This window comes from Nematolebias whitei, chromosome 1 (assembly GCF_014905685.2).
Source record: "Nematolebias whitei isolate Nwh7 chromosome 1, NemWhi1, whole genome shotgun sequence".
NCBI classification, from domain to species: Eukaryota; Metazoa; Chordata; class Actinopteri; order Cyprinodontiformes; family Rivulidae; genus Nematolebias; species Nematolebias whitei.
Window position 1 is genome coordinate 70,499,252 of NC_056498.1, and position 20,304 is coordinate 70,519,555.

Consider the following 20,304-nt stretch of genomic DNA (forward strand, 5'->3'; position numbering starts at 1 on the left):
CAGTAGACCGCCTGAATGTTGGGCAGAACTCCTCCCTGAGCGATGGCCACTCCTCCCAGTAGCTTGTTGAGCTCCTCATCATTGCAGACAGCCAACTGCAGGTGTCGGGGGATGATCCTTGTCTTATTGTTATGTTTCCTGCCAGCTCCAGGATCTCAGCAGTCAGTCACTCGAGCACTTCCGCCAGGTAGACGGAGATGCATCAACGGTGCCTCCTTTACAACTCATTTGGGATTTAGGGCTGTATTTGAGGTAATATTTGAGCTTTGGGATGTTAATCAGCTGCTCCTGGTTGTAAAAACCACCTTGTTTGTCATGGTTATGCTTCATAACAAATGTCCAAAGTTTCAGTAAAAATCCTTCCAGCTGCTCAGCATCCAATACCAGAGGAAGTAATCATCCAAAAAAAGCCATTTACATCCGGATAAAAGAAGAATTAAAGTTTTCAAAAGCAATATCCCAGAATGAAAGTAACAGCTACTCCAACATGCAGCCACCTTGAACACAATTCTAGAACTAAGAGAAAATGTCCCTATTTTAGCTAGCTTTTGGTAACATTACACTTTGCTACTTTTAGCATTAATTTAACTTTTTGCTTCTTTTAGCTAACATTTTGGTACTTTTAGTTTATAGCTAACCCTTTGCTACTTCAAGCTAGATAGCCACTTTTTGATATTTTTAGCTTCTAGCTAGCCTTTTGCTTGTCAATCCTTGCTTTTGTAGATGTTAGATAACTATTTGCAGCTTCTAGCTACCATTTTGTGTTTTAGCTGTTTGCTCACATTTAGCTACTTTTAGCTAGCGTTTTGCTATTTTTAGCTAGCATTTTGCTACTTTTAGCTAGCATTTTGCTACTATTGGCTTTTAGCTAGCATTTTGCTACTTTTAGCTAGCATTTTGCTACTATTAGCTTTTAGCTAGCCTTTTGCTTCTTTTAGTTTTTAACCACTGTTACACTAGTTTAAGATTTTAGCTCAGTTTCAGCTTCTTTAATAAATGTATGCAATTTGTCAGCACTCAGCAGTTTTTATAATTTTATGCTGGAATTTGTTTTTCATACCGATGTGTAATGATTTGAATAAAATTGTTTTCAATTAAACAAATGTTTAAAAAAAACTTTTTGGCTGTTATTAATTACAATAATTTATATTTCACTGAAACAAACATATATGAACAAATGTAAACGTTTTTAGTAAGAAAAAAATCGAAATGATTTTTAAGGGATCAGATCTCTGAAGTTACTGGCTTCCTGCTCACCTTGACAAACTGCAGCCGTCAGATCATCTCCATCTCCTCCTCCTCCTTCTCCTGCTGCTGCCTCTTACTCTTCTTCCTCCTTCTCCTGCTGGGCCTCCCTCCTCTCGCCGACACCTCCTCAGGGAGAAAAGCAGCTGCTCTCCTCCTCGTCCTGTATCTCAGCACTCATCTTCCAGGTGACTCAGCCAAAGAATGACATCATCCCTGTCAGCACACACACCTGTTTCCTCAACAAGCCACGCCCCCTTCCCCACCTCCTGCTCCAGTCACTTCCTGGTTCTCTTAAAGGCCCACAGCCCTCAGAGACAACAGGTTAATAACGCTTTGTAAAAAAGGTTAAATAAAGCTTAAAAAATAGAAACACATCGAGGCTCTTTCATTCCTTCCGAACATTTGTCACCTTGAAATTCTGCTTTAACACAGTTACTCTGTTTCTGTTTTCTTACTTTATGTTTACTGTTGTGTTACTTTTAGTTTTTAACTAGCCTTTTGCTGGTGACATGGTGGTTCAGGTGTTAGAGCTGTTGCCTCTCAGTGAGAAGGTCAGAGACTCAAATCCCAGCCAGGGGTACCCCAGTTTCCTCCCACAGACCAAAAACATCATTGTTGCTGTTGTCCATTGTTGTCATCTTTCTTTGTTGAAATCAGGTCTCTCTTGTAAATGAGTCCTCGAGGCTCAATGGGATTTACCTGTCTAAATAAAGATTGAATGAATGAAAAAAAAACATGCATGTTAGGCTGATTAGTAACTCCAAATTGTCTCTAGGTGTGAGTGAGAGAGTGAATGGTTGTCTTGTTTGTCTCTATGTGTCCCTGTGATGGACTGGAGACCTGTCCAGGGTGTCCCCCACCTCTTGCACATTGACCCATGTGATCTTTGGTAAAGGTAATGGATGGGTAGATATCCTTTTGCTGTTTAATTTCAGCTAATGTCTTACTTTTGTTTTTTAGCTGATCTTTTGCTACTTTTCACTTCTAGTTAGTCTTTTGCAACTTTTAGTTGGACTTTTACATTTAACTTTAACTAGACTTTTGAAATTTTTAACTTTTAGCTGGCCTGTTGCTAATTTTATCTAGAATTTTGAAACTTTTTTATACTATTCTGCTACTTTTAGCATTTAGCTACTTTTTACTACGTCTAGTTTTGAATTGGTATAATGTTACTTTGCTACTTTTGGCCTTTAGTTCCCATTTTACTCCCTTTAGCTTTTAGTGAGTATTCTGCGTTTCTTTTAGCTCAGTCAGGTACAGCGTCTTCTGCAAACAAATGATTGTGGATGTGATGTTCTACAACATCGTTGTGGTGACCCGGCTTAACATACATATACAGGATTGTGCAAATATTCCCAAGGACCCCACCCATAGTGACGCTGTAATCCTAGTCAGATCTGATCAGACCTGCACAAAGTGTAACTGGACTGTCTGTTATTGTTCCACATTTACTGTCTCACCTGAGTTTGTATCGAATTATGGAAGACAGCCATTTTTCATTAAACATTATAGCATTTTAATGCCCTTTGTAATCTCAAATATGCAAAGGTTAAAAGGTTATATTGATCTTTTTTTATTATTATTATTATTAAGATTATTATTATTTACATTGTGTTGTGTGAGAAAATTTTGAAAGGGTCTGACAACCTTTAAAATTCATTAAAAAAATAAGAAAAAGAAAAAAAAAATCACTTGGGCTAAAAGGAACCTCGATCCATGTATCCGCAAATCCAATTTGGATCAAAACTTAACATAAATTTAAAACAAGTAAATGCTTTTTTCTCTTGTAATAATGCAGTTATTAGTAGTGTGTGCTTATTTCTATAGTTTATATGAAGTCAAACTTTAGAAAAAATATTTCAGACAACACTTTTGATGGTTTATTTATATTAGGACTATAGATGTGACCTAATCAAGTAGTGCTCTTGAGGCCCTCTGCTGGTGGACAGAGGTAAATGCAAATGGGTTGTAAAATACTCGAAGCGCTTTACAACACAATCTGTGCCATCAACAGGGGCCAGACATCCAGCAGTTATTGTCTTTAGATAAGTTTGTTTTATTGGTTAAAATATAGTTTTGTTTAAAAATAAACCCATTAGTGGGCCGAACTGAGCTCACCCGTGGGCCTGATGTGGTCCCTGGGCCTCCAGTTGAATAGCTCTACAGTAAAGCATGAGGTTGCACAAGATCACATAATGCTGTTACCACTCCAGTGGTGAAGCAATGATGTTTTGCCCATGTCTGTTATTGTTCATTTGCTTGTCCTTTAGCAAAATATGTCTTGAAATATTTCATGTCTTGCAATGTTGGATGCTGTCACAGTGTGCTAAGATTCATAACTGGCTGTAACTACCGTACCCACTGCACCCTGTATTCACTGGTTAACTGGTCATCATGAACTTCATACAGACTCTCCCACTGGTACATTTTCATCTTTAAATCACTTCTTGGTTTGTTGTCTTCATACATCTCCTCCTACATGTCACTGTGTGAGTGCAGCTACAGCGTGCGCTCTCAGGACATTATTACCTGCAGTGTCCCCACAGTGCAGACTGAACTAGGCAAAAGGGACTTCTTCTACTCCGCTCCTGTTTCCTGGAATATCTTACAAAAAGATCTGAAGCTCTCGACCTTGACCTTTGCAAGTGTCTTCAAACAGCTGTTAAGATCCTGGGAAAAACCAACGCAGACATGTTCCTGTTTTTAGTTTTATACACCGCCTTACAACCTAGCTGCTTTTGTTTAGTTTATTTTTCCCAATTTTTTGCTTTTTTTTAAAGATTGTCTACTGTTGTCATCACTTTGTTTAAAACAGGTCTCTCTTGTAAATGAGTCCTCAAGGCTCAATGAGACTAACCTGTATAAATAAAGGTTGAATGAATGAAACACTGACTGTATGGAAAATTTCAGAGCGTATTGGTAATCACTGGGTTCACATCTGAAACTGATGACCTTTTGGACTCAACCCAACACAAGATGGCTGCCACCACCAACTGACCTTAGAACTGGCTAGAACTCAGCCAGCATTACAGATGTTCAGACACAATTTGGTGTAGCTGGGCACTGTCCCAAACACCTGGAGCACAACACATTGCACTTTTTTTTCTTATGAACTTGGTAATAATTGTTGAGCTTAACTTTGTTAGTTTGTTAGAAATTATTATTAAAGAGTTATTTCCACAAACTAGTGGAAATAAGTCAATAAAACTCTCAGAATAGCCGTTCAACTTCACCTGTTTTGCTTTTGGAGTCAACCGTCCTCAAGATGGCTGCCCCACCAACTGACTTCAGTCAAAATGCTTATACCTCAGAGAATTTCACAGATTTTCGGCTAAAATTTGGTGAAATAGTGGCTGAGAGTCATTTATAACACATTGTACACGTGTTAACAGTTTATATAAAACATTACAATATAGTGCAAGATTTGAGTTGGAACAATTCTCTGAAATAATTACTCAGGAGTCCATTGAAGTTTCACAAAATGTACTAAAAATATTTGCAGGAGAGTAAAGTGCTCTCACATCCTAATGAACACCGTCTGAAATCCAACACAGACTGTCATCCTTACAACAGCACGAGGAAGAACTCTCTGACGATCAACACAGAAATACAAATATTTATAGATCCCAGCGTTCAAGAAGGACTTTCATCCATCTGGTGGACACACTCATCATAATTTTGACTGACAGGCTGTAAAGTATGTTTTTGTTTAATTAGTGGAAAGTTAGTGGACGACTTGGTGCTGTTTTTCTTGCTAGCACCTTTACAACATGTCAAAGTCTCTGTTTTTTATATTTATTTAGTTCCTTTAGTTTCGTTCAGAAAAATAAAACAAAAACTTTCTGGTTTTTATCTTTCTGTCTTTTGGGTTCTGTTGCTCGTGTTGTTCCAGTCGGTCTGCCTCCCCCACCTGTCCCCTATCAGTAATCGCCCAGGTGTCTCCACTGTCCATTTACTCCTGCTGTATGTATTCAGTCTCTGTTCCACCATGCAACTGTTCTGCATTAAACATTCAATACCTTAAGCTATGGGTCTCACGTCTTTCTGTAATTTGAGTCATAGTTTGAGTTTCCTTGTTAATTTAGTTGTGCTGCCTCAGCCGTTTCAGTTTACTACATTAAAATATATATATTTTTTGTTTAACCTAAAACTCCTCCATTTTTCCTGCATTTGGTCCAATCATTCACAAACCAAACACAAAGTTTAACTTGGATGACTTAGTTTAACTTAACACACCGACAATAGAGGAAAATGAGAGATTGCATATTATTTACATAATTCTTCTATCGACTGGACATTTAATTATCAAAGTAAAACAGCCTCAACTCTCATTTCTCAGCATCAGATGATCCTAGCTATAAACTCTGGTGTGACAGATGGCAGGTGATATGTGTTCCTTCAAAGAATGCAAGAACTTGGGCCTGACTGACTGAACATTGTTGGATTATTACCTGGATTATTGAGCATGAACTTTGATGTTTTGAACCACTTTGACTGCCTCAGAGGAGTTGACGGGGGAGAGGGCAGGCTGCAGAAACCATCTTATCACCATCAAACTGTTTTTATTTTTTCTTTTCAAATACATACCTAACCTCAGCGCGACTGGTGATCAATGATCTGGTGGTGCTTCAGGACTGACAGATCAATATTTACATCTATTTTCATGTGTCTTTGTTAACAACACATACATGTTTTAAATCTGAAAACTTTCATCTTTATAAACTGAAATTTACAACTTAAAGTTGAAATCCCAATGTGATGTGATAAAGACGGTTCTGATCCACAGCACAAGTCCAAACTAATGAAGCAGACACAAAATGTGCGCACACACACACACACACACACATATTGAGCATGTGAAAGAATTCCTGGGAACTCCCAGTGTCTGTGGGCACGCTCATTCATTTGCTAATTTTATACAACAATGCAACAATACTCAGACTCATTAAAGATGCAGAGAGAGGTGCACACACAACACACACAGACACACACACAAACACACACACCAGATGTCTGCGTATAATAACTACAAAAGAATAGCTTCTTCTTTCAGCTGTTCGCTCTTCAGGGGTCGCCACCGTGAGTCATCCTCCTCCATCTCACTCTGTCCTCACTCCAACCATGTCCTCTCTAACTGCACCCATACAGGTGCTGCATAAAATTAGAACATCATAAAAGTTTATTTATTTCAGTAATTCCGTTCAAAAAGTGAAACTTGTATATTATATTCATTCATTATACACAGACTGATATATTTCAAATGTTTATTTTTTTATTGTTGATGATTATAACTGACAACTAATGAAAACCAAAAATTCAGTATCTCAGAAAATGAGAATATTACTTAAGACCAATTAAAAATGATTTTTAGAAATGTTGGCCAACTGAAAAGTATGAGCATGTACAGCATCAATACTTAGCTGTGGCTCCTTTTGTTTGGATTACTGCAAGTCGATCAGTCTGTGGCACTGCTCAGGTGTTCTGAGAGTCCAGGTTGCTCTGATAGTGGTCTTCAGCTCTTCTGAATTGTTGGTCTGGAGTATCTCATCTTTCTCTTCACATTACACCATAGATTTTCTATGGGATTAAGGTCAGGTGAGTTTGCTGACCAATTAAGAACAGGGATACCATGGTCCTTAAACCAGGTACTGGTAACTTTGGCACTGTGTGCAGGTGCCAAGTCCTGTTGTAAAATGAAAGCTGCATCTCCATAAAGTTGGTCAGCAGCAGGAAGCATGAAGTACTCTAAAACTTCCTGGTAGACGGCTGTGTTGACCTTGGACCTCAGAAAACACAGTGGACCAACACCAGCAGATGACATGGCACCCCAAACCATCACTGACTGTGGAAACTTGACACTGGAACTCAAGCAACGTGGATTCTGTGTCTCCTCTCTTCCTCCAGACTCTGGGACTTTGATTTCCAAAGAAAATGCAAAATTTACTTTCATCAGAGAACATAACTTTGGTCCACTCAGCAGCAGTCCCAGGCGAGACAATTCTGACATCGTCTCTTGTTCAAGAGTGGCTTGATACAAGGAATGTGACAGCTGAAACCCTTGTCTTGCATACATCTGTGCATGGTAGTTCTTGAAGCACTGACTCCAGCTGCAGTCCACTCTTGTGAATCTCCCCAACATTTTGGAATGGGTTTTGTTTCACAATCCTCCAGGGTGTATCTCTCTATTGCTTGTACACTTTTCTACCACATCTTTTCCTTCCCTTTGCCTCTATTAATGTGCTTGGACACAGAGCTCTGTGAACAGCCAGCCTCTTTAGCAATGACCTTTTGTGTCTTGCCCTCCTTGTACAAGGTGTCAATGGTCATCTTTTGGACAACTGTCAAGTCAGCAGTTTCCCCATGATTGTGTAGCCTACAGAACTAGACTGAGACCATTTAAAGGCCTTTGCAACTGTTTTGAATTAATTAGCTGATTAGTGTGACACCAGGTGTTTTCAATATTGAACCTTTTCACAATATTCTAATTTTCTGAGATACTGAATTTGGGGTTTTCATTAGTTGTCATTTATAATCAACATTAAAAGTAATAAACATTTGAAATATATCAGTCTGTGTGTAATTAATGAATATAATATAAAGTTTCATGTTTTGAATGGAATTACTGAAATAAATTAACTTTTCATGATATTCTAATTTTATGACCAGCACATGTATATCTCCTCTTTGTCTTTTTCCTGGCAGCTGCATTTCTAACATCATTCTACCAATATACCCACTGTCCCACCTCTGGACATGTCCAAACCATCTCAGTCTCTAACTTTATCTCCCAGTTGTTCAACCTGTGCTGTATCTCTGATGATCTCATTCCTAATCTTATCCAGCCTTGTCACTCCTAAGGAGAACCAACATCTTCATTTCTGCTAATTCCAGTTCTAAAACAAAAGTTCAGGTTTTAGATTTTTATCTACTTGATGTTTTGAAGTCGTTCACATTTTCTTTATTTTCTATTTTCCATCAAATCACACATTTCTAGATGTGGAATTTAAGTTTTAATATTTCAAGTCCAAACTATGATGATAATTTAACAGTCTTTTTTTTACAATACTGTTTGACTGCTTGTGTTTTGTTTAGATGTTATTGTGTAAAAATGTTATTTCAGCTGCTCCGTTCTTCAGGGGCTGCCACAGCGAACAAACTCTCGTGGAGACTTGACAGTTAATTTGACATTGTATGCAGAGACCTGTCATCAAGGACACCCAGGGAACAGATGAAAGGAAAAGGTTCTTGCTCAAGAGTCCAGAGGGACTTTGGGTAGTGTGGATGGTTGTTTGTCTCATTTATATCTGTGTCTCTGTGATGGACAGGAGACTTGTCCAGGGTGTCCCCCACCACTAGCACAGTGGCTTCTGGAGATGGGCACCAGCTTACACAAACATTTACTTATAAAGGTACAAATATACACAGAAGTATTAGTTTATTTTATTCGTTTTTAACGAGTCTTTACTTTTTTACTTGACATGCAGACAATCAAATGTCCACCAGGGGGCGGTGTAATACATTTTGCACCTCTCCTCCACTCCAAAAAAAGTTAAAAACCAAAACAGCTGGACTTCTTTCCTGAATCTGAAGATGTTTCACCCCCCAGCTGGGAGGCGTCATCAACTTAGAAATGTCTGGAGTGTGTGGAGTTCCACAGAGAGACCTCATTAGACGTACATGCAGATTAGATACTCACCTTGCACAATGGAGGTCTCTTTGTCTGCCTGCTCATGAGACAGGTGTTATGGTCACCTGCATGCAGGTGTGAAATGGAGAAGCTGACTGGGAATCAGGCATAATGCTGCACTGATGTAATCAGCTTCCTTCACCCCCCTCTCGGAGCCAGTGAGGGGGAAAAAAACCCAAAACATCTATATTCTCTCTCTCTCTCTCTTTTTGTTTTTTTTTCCCCCCAGAGCTTAAATGTGTAATGCCATAATAAATGTATGTACCGGTAGTTTCAAAACAGCCTTTGTTACACAATGTGGTGGGTTGCCAGTTGGGCTGCTTTTTTTTTTTTTTTTCATTCAACCTTTATTTAGACAGGTAAATCCCATTGAGCCTCGAGGACTCATTTACAAGAGAGACCTGATTTCAACAAAGAATGATGACGACAATGGACAACAGCAACAACAATAAACAGTTATAAAAAGTCATACAATTTTTTTTTTAACAAATAGGAAGGCTAAAAAAAGAAAAGTAACAAAAAACAGCTAGATTCTAAGGTGAATGTAGAAAACTAAAAACAGTAACATGTCTGCATTGGTCCCTGCCAGGAGTCCAACAGATTCTTAAAGCCACTTAGAGAGGTCAAGGTCAAGAGCTTCAGGTCTTTTTGTAAGATATTCCAGGAAACAGGAGCGGAGAAGGAGAAGACCCTTTTGCCAAGTTCAGTCCACACTGAGGGAACACTGCAGGTAATAATGTCCTGAGAGCGCACGCTGTAACTGCACTCACGCAGAGACATGTAGAAGGAGATGTATGAAGGCAGCAGACCAAGAAGTGTTTTAAAGATGAAAATATACCAGTGGGAGAGTCTGCGTGAAGAATTTTTGGTCTCGTTTTCATAGAGCTGGTTGCTTGTTTCTATTGCGAGATCTGGCAACACTGGTTCTGTGTTCAGATGAGTTGTCACTGCTGGTTATTCGGTTCAGTGTTGGGTTGGCATTTATGTTCCGGTTGTTGTTAGTTAAACTGGGTTTCTTTTTCAGAAACAAATCCTGTCCAACTCTGAATGCTAAGAAACGTCTTGTATCTGTGACTTTCCTTCCCTCCATTGATTACGGTGACATTATTTACATGAACGCTCCTACAAGAACCCTGCAGATGTTGGATGCTGTCTATCATGGTGCACTAAGATTCATAACTGGCTGTAACTAACGTACCCACCACTGCACCCTGTATTCACTGGTTAACTGGTCATCATTAACTTCACGCAGACTCTCTCACTGGTACATTTTCATCTTTAAATCACTTCTTGGTCTGCTGCCTTCATACATCTCCTCCTACATGTCTCTGCGTGAGTGCAGCTACGGAGTGCGCTCTCAGGACATTATTACCTGCAGTGTTCCCTCAGTGAGGACTGAACTAGGCAAAAGGGCCTTCTCCTACTCCGCTCCCGTTTCCTGGAATATCTTACAAAAAGATCTGAAGCTCTCGACCTTGACCTCTCTAAGTGGCTTTAAGAATCTGTTGGACTCCTGGCAGGGACCAATGCTGACATGTTCCTGTTTGTAGTTTTCTACATTCACCTTAGAATCTAGCTGTTTTTACTTTTTTTTGCCATCTTATTTATAAAAATAAAATAAATAAAAATCTGTATGCCTTTTTTGTGGCTGTCTATTGTTGTCACTGTTGTCCATTGTTGTCATCATTCTTTGTTGAAATCAAGTCTCTCTTGTAAATGAGTCCTCCAGGCTCAATGGGATTAACCTGTCTAAATAAAGGTTGAATGAAAGTTAGTGACGGTAAAAAAATGACATCACAAGTCTGATGCACCTGGTGTATAAACAGGGGGGAAGTGCTTCCTGTTTAGCAAGCTTCTGAGTTGTGAAACTGATACCCTGACCCTGTAGTATCTGCCAAGTTAGCATTTAGCATACTGCAACAATTACTGAGCTGAAGCACCTGAAGTCACAGTTCACCACCAAAATTTAGTGTCTAAAAATGTGGACTCGGTTCAACAAGTGCAAAAAGCTCCCAGTGGTTCCCAGTGTTGATGAAATGTTCAGGTAGATATGTTTAGTGAAAATTCCAAATAATGTAAAACTTTAGTTATTCTTGATGCAGCAAAAGATGACTATTTCAAGCATTGCCTTTAATTAATCATTAAAAAAAAAACTTGAATGTTTGCCGTCTAAACTTAAATTGTAACAAGTGATTTATACTAAACATTTAAATAGTTTCAAGGTAATATTTCCCTGATCTGGAAATACAAATGGGGTTGTAAAATTCCCAAGTTAGATTTTTAAATGACAAAATTTAAATTATGGGAGTGGGGGCACAGAGATGAGAAGGTGGGCCTGTGATCTGAAGATCGCTGGTTCAACTCCCAGTACATCAAAACGTGGGTGGGAGTGGTGAAGCATACACCTGTCTCCATCCTCATTTGCCGCACTCTGGGCCCTTGAGCAAGGTCCTTAACCCCCCCCATCTGCTCCCCCGGGCGCCCTAGATAGCAGCTCTCTGCTCCACACAGAGGGCAGTGGTAGCTCGGTGGTCTGTGGTTGCATCAGGAACGGTATCCAGCAGAAAAATAATTGCCAAGTCTTCGTGCAAATAAATTCACTGTTGCTCTGATGAAGGGAGCAGCCGAAAGAAGAAGAAAAATAATTAAATTACAAATTAAAAAAAAAAGTGCTATTTTTTTCTCATTTTAAAATGACAAAGATTTGGAGTTTCCATATCTGCACAGGCCTAACACAAGAACGTTTAAAAAAGAAAAATCCCCTTTACAAATCACATACCTGATGCACAGAAACAACAGATTGTACCACGGCAGAATGTGTGCACGGAGCCGGGGAAACATTTCGGATTATATTCTTATTTTTCCTATATAAACTTTCTTCTGAATTTGGTCATTTTACAGCTGCATAAGTATAAATTTCTCAAGTTGTAAAAACAATAACTGTTACAACTATAAAAGTAAAAAAAAAAAAAGATCACCGTGAACCGTATTTACTGAACCTTGAAAGATGAAGTTAAAACATTTGAGTTTTATCTTCCTCTTTTAGTTCTGTCATTCTGGGAACCAAAACACAAAACATATTTTGGATCTATTGTTTAAAACCTTATTGAGAAAACACGTTCATAAAAGAAAAACAGACGCTGACAGTTTGTGTACTAAAATAAGGTTATTATTTACTTAAAAATTGGTATCTTGGACAGACTGAATACAAGTTTTTCATTTTTCTGATAAACTCATAAGGCACCAAACCAGATGCTGTACAAACAACACAACATTTAACATTTACATATTAGATTTTTTTTTTTTTTACACAGGAAACATGAATTTGCACAGAGCTGCAGTGAGCACATCATGCTGCTGCTTGCAGTTAAAGGAACAGTCCCACATTACCTGCTAGTTTTGCACACACAGTGGTGCATGGAAGTTTGTGAACTCTTCATAATTTTCTACATTTCTGCATAAATATGACGTAAAACACCATCAGATTTTCACACAAGTCCTAAAAGTAGATCAAGAGAACCCAGTTAAACAAATGAGACAAAATATTATACTTGGTCATTTATTAATTTAAGAAAATGATCCAATATTGCATATTTGTGAAGCTGGAAAAGTTTACAAAACCATCTGTAAAGAGTTCGGACTCCACCAGCACAGTCAGACAGATCGTGGACAAATGGAGGAACTTCAAGGGGTCACATACTTTTACCACTCACAGATATGTAACATTGGATCATGTTCCTCAATAAATAAGTGACCAAGTACAATATTTTTGTGTCATTTGTTGAACTGGGTTCTCTTTATCTACTTTTAGGACTTATGTGAAAATCTAATGATGTTTTACGTCATATTTTATGCAGAAATATGGAAAATTATAAAGAGTTCACAAACTTTAAAGCATCACTGTAGACTAGACTTGAAGATCAACTGTTAGCCTAGGTGCACCGAAACAGAAACAAATGTTCCTTTTTTTTTATATCAGAATATCAATTTTAATACTTTTGGAGTGTTTATAAGGTGTATTTTCTTTGCTGTGCTGAACCAGTTCATTATAAAATATTCTTGATATTAAATATTTAAAGTTCTGTGCCAGGTGAGAACGTAGGTCACGTGACTACACAATTATGGGTGCAAATCTTTTAGATTGGGGCTTCCTGATAAATTCTGCAGGGCTCTTTATTCTTGCTAACTGAAGATTCAACTTTTCTTCTTAAATTTTCCTTTTCACTTCTCATTCACAATCTTTAAGCATATAGCCAGAAAATTCTGCAACATTATTTTATTATGTAGTTTTAGTTTGAAGGCGTTTAATTCTGAACAGAACACAAAATAAGGAATTATTAGGTGTTCACTACTGCAACATGTAACCACCCCAAAGAAACTCCTGGTGGTTTCTATTAGCTCATGGGTGGAGCTGGATATGTAGCCCCGCCCTGCCAAGAAGCTCCGCCCTATACGTACCACAGGATCTCCGTGAGACAGACAAACAGGAAGTGGACAGACAAACTGGACGGCAGACGTCTCTTGGAGGAGTTGGCTGAACTCCACGGAGCTCTCAGGTGAAGCCGAGTGTCTAACCAACATTATTTACACGTTTCAGTCCACTTCTTCTCAGAGTACCTTGTTCAGTTCAGAAAGAACCTACTAGAAGATGGAGATATATTCCTTTATGGCAGGAGAACTCAATCCTGAAAATAAAAAATGAAAACTAAAATTGGCTGCTTTTCTCTGTTCCTCTCGTCCCAGTCAAATGGTATTTATCGTCATGTTTGGCTTTCACAGAAAGCGTTGAACCCAGATGTTTTGTTCCATATGAAGAACTCTGTGGAAGTGAAGGAGAAACACAGTTCAGCTCTCAGGAAGGTTATTTTCTCTTTTCTCCCACGTTCTCTTCCTCCTCCCGATGAAGGAGGCGGGCTGGGAGAACCGGTTCAGTCTGATTTGGTTAGAGTTCAGAGAGATGGACACGTGTGTAGGAGGCAGAGGACAGAGGAGCGGGGTCAGATCTTGATGTCCTGGGACTCCACCATCTTGGCGAGCGTCTTCTTCACTCTAAGGATGGTGAGTCGGGAGGCGGGGTTATGGGCCCAGCACTCTGACATCAGCTTCAGCATGGCTCGAAGGCACTGGGGAAACAACACCAACATTCTGAGAACACGTTTTCAATCTTTCTTCCATACAGACAGAATTTCATGTAGTTTTTGTAAAGCAGTTTTGATCAGTTCTCCAGGTTTCCTGAAGATTTTGATGGTTTGTTTTGGACTAAAGCTGCATGTGTTGAAAGCAAAACACAAAGAAAAAAAGAAGTAGATCAAGACTTTTAGAGGTTTTTGTGTAATGATGAGGGCCATGAGCGAGTTTTATTATCCTCTGACAAAGACGGAGGACAAAAACAACAAGTCTTGGAGCTGCTGCAGTTAGATGGTGGAGTGTTTTACACCTCCAGGATCTAGAGTCTCACCTCGTCACTGTTCCAACGATTGGATACTGTCGGCCGAAGTCCTTTAACACAAACCACCTCCAGCATGTCTTCATAGGAGGGGTCAGAGGGCACCGTGTCGTAATATGGCAACTGATATTCCTCCACAATACCTGCACACAGAGCACCACATTCAGTCAGCTGATGGCCCTTTCTGCAGAGGAATTCTGTTCAACATTTACAGAAAAGGCCAGACGTTGAACACTTCTTCCACTTTCTCAAAAATACTTGGATAAAACAACAAGAATCTCGTCTATAAAGAGGAACAAAATACATTTTTACCTGAAAATCACAAGATTTTCCTGATGACTACAGGATTACGGTTTTAAATAACATTTGGCATCATTTATTAGTCTCAAGAAAAACAGACGCGTGACTAGTTGAATTTTTATAATCTACTTCCAGTTAAGCCCAAAGGAGCATGTAAGATAAGAACTTTATTGATCCCGCAGGTTATCAGGTTTATTTTTATTTGTACTGTGTTAAAAGAAGTTATTACAATATTACAGGCTGCTGTTCATCAACAGTTCTGTCTGTTAGCTGCTGGTCCACTGATTAACTTGTTTTTTTTCTTCATTATTTTAATGCCTGCAATTACCGTATTTTCTGGATTATACGTAGTTGCATCAGTCAAAAAATGCCTCATGAAGAAGAAAAAAACACAAGTTGCTTCAAGTCGCATTTATTTAGAAGTGTATTTGACAAAGTGCAAGAACAGACAATCTGAAATAACACACAGGGGTTGACAGACCGTCAGGATTGTCGGGACATTTCCCGGTGGCCTGGCCCGCTCAGTTGTCGCCGAGGGACTGGACTAAAGACTCGGTTTGGGTTGCGCTTTATTATTTTAAATAAACAAGCTGCTCTTACCCGGTCTCATTGAAGCTGCACAGTAGTGATGAGGAAAGGCAGACACCTCCCCCTCAACCCCCCCCCCCCCCCTTCTTTTTCTGAGTCTGTCAAAGCAGAGACACACAGGTTGCGTGTCTGCCCCCGTGGACTTACAGTCCCGACAGTTATATGTTGGGCAAGTTACTATCCTCTGTGTCGCTTCTGAACAACTCCACCAACTCTGGAGGAAGATGGGGGGTGGGGCACAGAAGAGGAACAGCATATTGCTCTCAAAAGCTTAGAGTGCCCTCTCGTGGCTGCAAATGGTAATGTTTACTCTGGTTCATGTCAGTATGAGTGAACATTTAACGTGTCAGTCAAAAATTGCGTCATGAATGGGGGGGGGTATATATAAGTCGCTTCGGACTATACGTGACAGGACTGGCCAAACTATGAAAAAAAGAGCAACTTATAGTCTGAAAAATACGATAATGATGCCTCCCTCCCTGTAAAAGTGTCTAATTATCTTGATTATTACCAAGGACCAATAAAGTATCTTTCACTTGATCTATTCAGTGTATTATCTGGGAACAGTAAAATTTCCAACGATCAAACTGATTGAAATGTGAGGTCAGTCAGGTATCACCTGCCTTCTCATTTATGAGTGGTGTCCTTCTGATTGTGGACATTGTTCTCTCCTTGTGGGTGATCATTTAGAACAAACCTTAAACTGGTTTGGCTTCTTAAATCTTTTGAATTGTAGACTTATTGTGGAATCAGTTCCAGTCTTTAAGAGTTTGGGTGTCTGGTATTAGAAAGCCCAAATGTGTGTGTGTGTGAGTATACACACACCTCCAGTGACGCAGCGTCTGGTCATCTCCCACACAATGAGGCCGTAGCTGTAGATGTCGGCCATGATGTAGGCCTGGAAGTGATTCTTGTTGAGGCTCTCCTCCAGGACTTCGGGGGCCATGTAGCGCCTTGTCCCCACTCGAGTGCTCAGAGGGATGTCCACCTCGTTTGTGTCACTATGGAAACCCAAAGGACAGTTCATTAAAATCCTAAACGTGCTTACAGCTGTCACAGAATCGTATTACCTTTTAATAAACAAAGCCAACAACAATCAAATACAAGACTGATCATTTTCATTCACAGATGAGATCTTTCACTCATACATGTTACATAAAGGATCCGATCAGTAATCCTAGTCTCCAGACTTATGAGCAGATCAAAGTTAAAGAATGAAATCACCTGTTGAACTTGACGGCGAGCCCGAGGTCGGCGATGCAGCAGGTGCCGTTCTTCTTCACCAGGATGTTTTTGCTCTTCAAGTCTCGGTGGGCGATGGCCGGCTTGCCTTGCGTGCCGTAGATCTCCGTGTGCAGGTGGCAGAGGCCGCAGGCGGCCGAGTAGGCGAGTCGTAGCAGCGTTTGAGCGTCTAGCGTGGTCAGCTTCAGGTAGTCGTACAGAGAGCCGCTCTCGTGGTAGTCGGTGATGAGGAAGAGCTGCGTGGAGGCGCCTGAGCCTTTGATGTCTGCTGCAATAAAGCCTGCAGGACGGAGAGGAAACATTTAAAATAAGCAGAAATTAGGTTTGGGCAATGGGATAATTGCTATTTTTGTTCAATTGGCCACTGTTAGACCTACAACCAACAATTGTTGATACATTTATGCAGGCGTTTGTGTTTTAAGAGGGGTTGATAGTCTATCTCTGTTCTCCATACACTTATGGCCTGTTTTTGTGGCCAAAAACGCCCAAAAAAAAAAAAAAAAAAAAAAAAAAAAAAATAAAGTAATTTATTTAGAATTAGTTACTCAAATCTTTTGAGCAACCAGGTCTGTACTGATATGAGAAGCCAATGTCATCATTGCCATGTTGAAAATGGACGACTGATGGTGACCTTATTGTCAAAGCACACAATATTTTCTTTCATTGAAACCTGCAGTAAAATGTTTTGAAACAACAACGTTTTTATCTAATGACTAGTTTGATGTACTGCAAAGCAGCTAGAAGGCACAGGGAAAAGGTTTCATCACAGACAATCATTGCCACTTAAGTTAAAATCCCTGACGAGCCGTGGATGAACTGTTAATGGCAAAACCTTAGTGCAGCAGTGAAAGTCGAGTGACAATAAAAAGAACACCATCAACCCTCCTCATCAGCAGTGAATTTGGCACAGACATATTTTTTATAAATGATATATTCTTATAAATTATAAAGGCACTACTCAGAGCACAAGTTTTGACTGTATGATAACAGAAATAAACTTATTTGTTTAGCCCTTGGAAGGTCCTTTAACTTACAGTAAGTGTTTGTTAGGGCAGGGGTTCTCACAATGTTTGGGTTCACCATTACACAGCGAGGGCGCCCTGTCAACAGAACCGTGTGCACAGCCTCGAAAGAAAAAAAGGCATTTTCCTACAATCAGAACACCTGAGGGGATTAAAAAAAAATTATAGTCCAGAGTTTTGTGGAGACCATCCAGCCCACGGGACCCTCCAGCTTAGACAGCTGAAAAAGATTGTTTTTGGTCTAACTCACACGTGCGATCACTGGATAAGAGAAGTTATGCGTCATATTCACTGGGAAGAGATTAGATACACTGTGAGGGGATCTGTGGAAACATTCTGGGACACGGCAGCCATTTATGGTTTATATTTAAAGTGCGTCAGTGCCTGTCTAAATGTATGTGTGCCTGTTTAAGCGACGTGGTATGGGAGGGGTAGGTTTTTTGTTCTATGTGTTTTTATGTGTTATTAATGTAACAAATAAAAAACAATTAAAAAGACTAATTAAAATACTTATGTGACTCGGTGGTTTGACATTGAGTATTTATGTTTTGTTTTTTTAAACCTTTTTTCCCCGTCAAAAAACGTCAGTTTCTGTTTTGTTCTTGTTTTGTTCGTGTTTTGACTGACCCGGATATATTACAGAGTTTCTGCAGCCCTGTCCATCTGTTACTGAATTTCAGCCGTCAGATGTTCTGTGTCGTGGAGCGTCTTGATTCTTCAGAGTGCATGCATGTGGAGCTGCTTATTGTACTAAATACTGACTTGTGCATATTGCAAGTCTGTTTTTGCTCTTAATTATTTTTTCATGTTGGCTGAGTCCGTATTTAAAATTTAGAACCAATAGAAAGTGGTTGAAGCAACACAGAAGTAAAAGTCGTCCTCTGGGGTTACTTACATGACAATAAACTCTGACCCTCGTCTTATAATAAACATTTTACTTAAATATATTTCACTGTTTCTAGACATTTGGCATTTGATTTGTATGACATTGTTTTTTTCACTCAAACTGTTCCTAAATTAAACAAGGCGCAGGTCCTGGCTGAGCACTACAGAAAGTCAGAGGAGACATTTATTGTCAAGTCAAAAGTCTTTGAAAAGAAAGTGGAAAGTGTCCCTTAAAACAAATCAACCACAAAAACTACATCATTGGACTCATCAGTGTTGGTTGATGTATTTGTTCAATCGTCTTAACATTTGCGTAAAGTTCAAGACTCTGTTTTAACTGATCTGAATGATGTAAAACTCAGCTGTGTGAGTTAACGTGAAGCTTACCGAGGATGTTCTCGTGTCTCATCAGGACCGTCTGATAGATCTCAGTCTCACGGAACCAGCTGGTCTCCTCACGGGTGAAGAAGACTTTGACGGCCACCTTCTCGCCTCTCCAGCGGCCCAACCACACCTCGCCGTAGCGACCTTTTCCAATCTGACGAACCATCTGGATCTGCTTGGCGATGGTCCTCTGCACCTGAAGGAAACAAACACATGAACCTTTACGTCTAATCATACACAGTACGTCTGGAAAGTTTTCACAGCGTTTTCCACTTTTTATGTTACAGCCTTATTACAAATTGTATTAAATTAATCTCTACACACAATACCTCCTGATGACAATGTGAAAAAAGATAGAGATTCTTGCAAATTTATTAAAAATAGAAAACTAACAAATAACATTTACGTAAATATTCACAACCTATTCAACAAAATATTCAAACCAATTTCCTGGAATTCCACAGCAGACTGGTTTGAAACACGGCCTTAAGGCGCTATTTAAAACAACAGATCTTGTTGGCAGGCCTCAGACTGATTACGTTTTTTGGATAAAAGACCAAACATTTCTTCCAAAAAGAAACCGTCTAGATGACACGATTTAACTTTTTTTTGTGATTCACGGCCTTTGCTTGATACTTTGTTGATCCACCTTCGGCAGCAATCACAGCCTCAGTCTGTTTGAATATGAAGCCACAAGCTGAGCACACCTATCTTTAGGCAGTTTGTCCCACTCTTCTGTGCAGTACTTCTAAATAGAGGTGCAGAAAAAAAATGGATTCACTGAAGTATCTAGTTGGATTCCTAGTCCTGGCTATTCTGAATCAATTCTAAAGGTCCATAAAACGATTTTAAAATGCACTATGGTACGTTGAAGTTTTTGTTTACTTTGATTTCTATATATTTTGAATTATTTGTCTGTGATGGACTTGAGACCTGTCCAGAATGTTTCGCACCTCTTGCACAGTGACGGCTGGATAAGGGCACCAGTGACCCCCCCATGACCCACAAATGAAGAAGTGGGTAAAGATAATGGATGGATGAATTATTTGTTTATTTATTTTAGAAAAAGCCAGGCAGCTAAGCTAACTTAATACTGGTAAGATAAGTTAACAGAATTCCTATATTTGTTCCTATTTCTGGTATAAATATAAAATGATGCAAAAATAAATTTTAAATGTTCTATTTGTTTACATTGTCGTTTAATATTTTCATTTTGTCGGTTACATGATTTAAACAAAGTTTGACCATTCCATTAGTAAAAACGTTTCTGAATCGAATCGTGACACCAAAATGCGGAATCGAATCGAAAGACGCCAAGAGTCGCACCCCTACTTCTCAAGCTCCATCAGGTTGGATGGAGACGTCTGTGCAGCCATTTTCAGATTTCTCCAGAGATGTTCAATCAGATTCAAGTCTGGACTCTGGCTTGGTTCCTCCAGGACCTTCACAGAGTGGTCCTGAAGCCCCTCCAGGACCTTCACAGTGTCATCCTGAAGCCCCTC

At 39.5% G+C, this 20,304-nt stretch overlaps 1 protein-coding gene across 1 annotated transcript in view; it reads right to left on the bottom strand.

The window, feature by feature from the left end:
- Positions 1 to 12,749: 12,749 nt before the first annotated feature.
- The window catches only part of LOC119413402 (bone morphogenetic protein receptor type-1A), a 23,681-nt gene continuing 16,126 nt past the window's right edge, over positions 12,750 to 20,304 (bottom strand). Inside the window, exons 7-11 of the mRNA XM_037680454.1 lie at positions 18,806 to 18,998; positions 16,494 to 16,791; positions 16,095 to 16,270; positions 14,394 to 14,524; positions 12,750 to 14,058 (exon numbers count right to left, since the gene is read on the bottom strand). Of these exons, the coding sequence (XP_037536382.1) occupies positions 13,933 to 14,058; positions 14,394 to 14,524; positions 16,095 to 16,270; positions 16,494 to 16,791; positions 18,806 to 18,998 (924 nt within the window). The 3' untranslated portion in view covers positions 12,750 to 13,932. The remainder of the gene's footprint in view (positions 14,059 to 14,393; positions 14,525 to 16,094; positions 16,271 to 16,493; positions 16,792 to 18,805; positions 18,999 to 20,304) is intronic.